The sequence below is a fragment of the Moschus berezovskii genome, chromosome 24 (assembly GCF_049115385.1).
Source record: "Moschus berezovskii isolate FMDL1 chromosome 24, NW_MosBer_1.0, whole genome shotgun sequence".
Taxonomy (NCBI): Eukaryota; Metazoa; Chordata; class Mammalia; order Artiodactyla; family Moschidae; genus Moschus; species Moschus berezovskii.
The window spans coordinates 48,308,560-48,312,424 of record NC_142483.1 but is presented as its reverse complement, the minus strand read 5'-3'; the positions used below and the strand labels follow the sequence as shown (position 1 = coordinate 48,312,424).

Here is a 3,865-nt window from a genome sequence, read left to right as displayed (position 1 = left end):
TCGAAAGCCGGGACTTGGGGCCTTGTTCTGCTCCTGTGCCCCGATTTTACTTACATTACCCAGGGCCTCGAGGGTGACTGATGGAGATTATCCGCAGCCCCTCCCCCGACCCCTCCGCGCTGCCACCCTACGGCGAGAAAAGACGAGCCAAGGGAGAGTGTGCGAGACAGCGGGGAGGACAGCTCTGGACAACTAGGGTTCTAGCCAGACAGATCTGCAGCCCGCTAAACCCTTCCTGCCCAAGCCACCCGGTGCTGGGGGGCGCACACCCTGCTGGGAATTGAGGTCCCGGAAGCCCACCCGTTCCGGGCTTTCCGGACCGTCTTTCCTCGAGAAAACTACAAGTCCCAGAGCGCTCGGCGCGGGCGGGTCACGTGGGAGGGGCGGCGGGCGCGGCTAAATAGTCTCCGTCGGCCATTTTGTGGGAGAAGCCGCAGCGCCGCCTCTTCTTTCGCGTCTTCGCATCCGTTGCCGCCGCCTCTTCCTCCGCCTCCTCCTTCGCCTCTTCCTGCCTCCTCCCGGCTTCCGCCGCCGCCGCTCAAGCCGCATCCCAGCCCCGGGACCAAGCGTCTCCGTATTTATTTCCGTTTTTTCGCCACCACAGCCTCCTGACACGGTGATCCGGGCGGGCCCCGCAGGAATTTTATCCCCACAGCGGCCTCACACTAGTATCGCATGTCCACTATCCAGAACCTCCAATCTTTCGGTAAGAGCGGGTCGCCCCGCCACGTCCTCCGCGTGCCTCTCGGCTGTCCAGCCGCCGCTGCCCGCCCCCGGCGGGGCCGCTCGTCCGCTCCCTGCCTCGCAGGGCCCCCGGTCGCCCTTCCCGCACCCCGACTGGGGCTTTGTCTCGGCGCCCAGAAGATGGCGACTGGGCCCCTGCGACCCCCTCCCTGAAGACGGCCCGCGGAGCCGCGGCCGCGGACCCTGGGCCGCCCCCTGCCCGCTCCCGGGCCGGCCTGCGCCTCGCTTCTGCCTCCTGCCACCTTTGCGACCCTGTGCCGCCCGCAGACCTGCCCTGCTGCTGGCCAGGGGCACGCCGGCCCGGGCCGGGGTATCGGCGTCCATTAGCGGCCGGGGCTGTCTTGTGAGCGGCTCTCGGGGGCGTTTAGTAGAAGATGCGGCGGATCAGGCCTCTGATCTGTTACAGGGTAGTGGTCCAGTTCTCTACGTGTAGTACTCCTGATTGAGATATATGCATCTTTTTCCCAGGCAGAGTTACTGTTTAATGATTAGGAGGTATCTGTGAGTCTTTCTGTTGTCATCAGAATGTAATCGAGATGACGCACATTTTTTATAGTGGCTATAAAATTAAGGTCTTAAAATCTCAGGATTACGTTCAACGATAACATTATCCACCTGTAAGCGTTTTTCTCGCTCGGCATTGGTGGGCATACCTGTTTAAAATCTCATTTTGTGAGAATACCTTAGCGGTTTCATGAATAACCTACGCTTATGACTCCCCCGCCCCCACCAATCCCCACCTGCAGAAAAAAAGCAGAGGCACTAGAATCTTCTTTGCTGAGTGTCTAGTCTGTAGCGAACCATAGATCTGGAAATTACTAACTAAAAGATACTTTCCTGCTTTGGATTTTTTTGCATTCCCTTTGCAGACCCCTTTGCTGATGCAACTAAGGGTGACGACTTACTCCCGGCAGGGACTGAGGATTACATTCATATAAGAATCCAGCAACGGAACGGCAGGAAGACGCTGACTACTGTCCAGGGCATTGCGGATGATTATGACAAAAAGAAACTTGTGAAAGCTTTCAAAAAGGTAAAGGTGCTAGGAAGAAGAGACTGAAATGTAGTATTTGAAGCACACCTCTAAGTAGGATTACGGTCCACACCTTTCCTTGACTGTCAGTGTGGGTGAAAATGATTTGACCCAAGGAAACTATGTTCATACTCTTAATTAACATCTAGGTAATCTGAGGGTGAAAATAAAATATCATTGTTATTTGATTGAGTTATGTTGAATCTACTTCTTCAGAAATTTGCCTGTAATGGTACTGTGATTGAACATCCGGAATACGGAGAGGTTATTCAGCTTCAAGGTGACCAAAGAAAAAACATTTGCCAATTTCTCTTGGAGGTGAGTGAGTGGGTGCTTTATGTACAGACTTGAGATTGCTTCTGACATTGTATTTAAGGGTGACATGAGTTACAACTTTATCCTCTTTAGTAAAAAATCATGTGGATGAAGCACATTAATTGCAGTTATGTTGAAGACAGGAGTACCAGTTTATTTTGTCATTAGAATGACCTGATCATTCCTGGGTCCACTGAGGATGTTTTGCAGCATGTCATGATATTCAAATGTGTGTTGAATTTTTATTAACGTGCCACAGATAATAGTGTTGCAATGACCTGTTAACAATGATACTTTTTAAATGACTGCTCTGTTTTCTTAGAAATGAATTTATATGTTAGTGATTCTGCTAAATTTTATTTTGCAGGTTGGCATTGTCAAGGAGGAACAGCTTAAGGTTCATGGATTCTAAAATGAACCTAAATACGTGGAGGATTTCTTGAATACTTTTGTTCTCTGACCCAGTTTGGCTGCCTTGTGAAATGATTCTCTGCAGTAAATGGACTTTTCATTTATTTAATAGTTCAAACTTCCGTTCACATCTGCATGATTACAGAAAACATGGGGTATGTAGGCTAGTAACACATAAGAAAATTGCGGTAAGATGGTAACGAAGCCCTGTATTCATTCTAACATGTTTCCAATGGAAAATGTTTTGTTTTGAGTGTTTATTTGTTTATTGTTCAGTTTATTACTTTTCACTTGATTAAATGTTTTTCTGTTGTATTAAACCATGTATGTTGCAGCTTAACAATAAAAAAAAAATACCTGAGTCCTTTTGTGAGCAATTAGGCTCCCAAATCTAAGCAAGTAATGTACATCTATAGTTTGTCTTTCATAATTGGCATTCTCATTTTGTTTATTCTTTCTGATTAATTTCAGATGCTGTTAAAGTTAGAGGAGAACCTTTGTCATATGTAATTTTTGTTCTTTACTCACTGACTTAAAAATAAGAGTAGAAACAGTATAAACTCAGTCAAAACCAAGAATTTATCAGAAAGTACTGTTAAATTTTTGAGAAGAAAATGAAACATAGTTTAAACTTAAGTATTAGCACATAGAATTCTTTTGATTCTTTTATTGGTTATATTACTGGGATGCCAACATAAGTCTGTCTCTAAGTGCCAGACAATAAAGTAGGTTCCTGACATAAATTTAGTCAGAGGTGCTGCCTTGCAAGTGTGGGTGTGTGTGTGGGTGGTACCACTGTTCTACAGATGGAAGAAATACATTGTTTGGGGTTGGAGTTAACTTCCCTAGAGTGCTAGAAAGTGACAGAGTTGGGGTGCCAGCTAAGGGCTTCCAACCAGAGAAGTCATATTCTTTCACTAAATCCTAGTTTGGTATTTGTTTCACCAGAAGAAGTAAGAACCACAGGTAATAGTGCATGGGGACTGGGAGTAGTGTGAGAAATAAGAGAATTAACAGTTCTTAATTAGGAGATTGCTGCTGCTTATCCTCTTTTTGAGTTCCAGACTTCTTTTTATTGAGCCATCATTATTTGCTCAGTTATACAAGGCTTCCCTTGTGGCTCAGATGGTAAAGAATCCACCTGCAATGCAGGAGATCCGGGTTCAATCCCTGGGTTGGGAAGATCCCCTGGAGAAGGGAATGGCTACTCACTCCAGTATTCTTGCCTGGAGAATTCCACAGATAGAGAGCCTGGCAGGCTACAGTCCAGACAGTCGCAAAGAGTTTGAAGGACTGAGCAACTAACTCTTTCACAAGCTGTGTCCTTAAAACCACTTAGCCAAGGCAGAAAAATGAATCTAC

The 3,865-nt window shown here is 46.9% G+C and overlaps 1 protein-coding gene across 1 annotated transcript; it reads left to right on the top strand.

Annotated features, from left to right (window-relative positions):
- The first annotated feature begins 418 nt into the window (after positions 1 to 418).
- On the top strand, positions 419 to 2,864 carry EIF1B (eukaryotic translation initiation factor 1B). Its single transcript, XM_055414585.2, has 4 exons — positions 419 to 706; positions 1,614 to 1,777; positions 1,994 to 2,095; positions 2,460 to 2,864. Exons 1-4 carry the CDS (start codon positions 676 to 678, stop codon positions 2,502 to 2,504), a joined length of 342 nt encoding a protein of 113 aa, XP_055270560.1. The 5' UTR covers positions 419 to 675; the 3' UTR covers positions 2,505 to 2,864.
- Positions 2,865 to 3,865: the final 1,001 nt, after the last annotated feature.

Coding starts and splice junctions, on each gene's coding strand:
- EIF1B (XM_055414585.2), top strand. CDS start 676: ATGTCCACTATCCAGAACCTCCAATCTTTCG. Junction 1,778..1,993: donor TTGTGAAAGCTTTCAAAAAG/GTAAAGGTGCTA, acceptor CTACTTCTTCAG/AAATTTGCCTGTAATGGTAC. Junction 2,096..2,459: donor TTTGCCAATTTCTCTTGGAG/GTGAGTGAGTGG, acceptor TTTATTTTGCAG/GTTGGCATTGTCAAGGAGGA.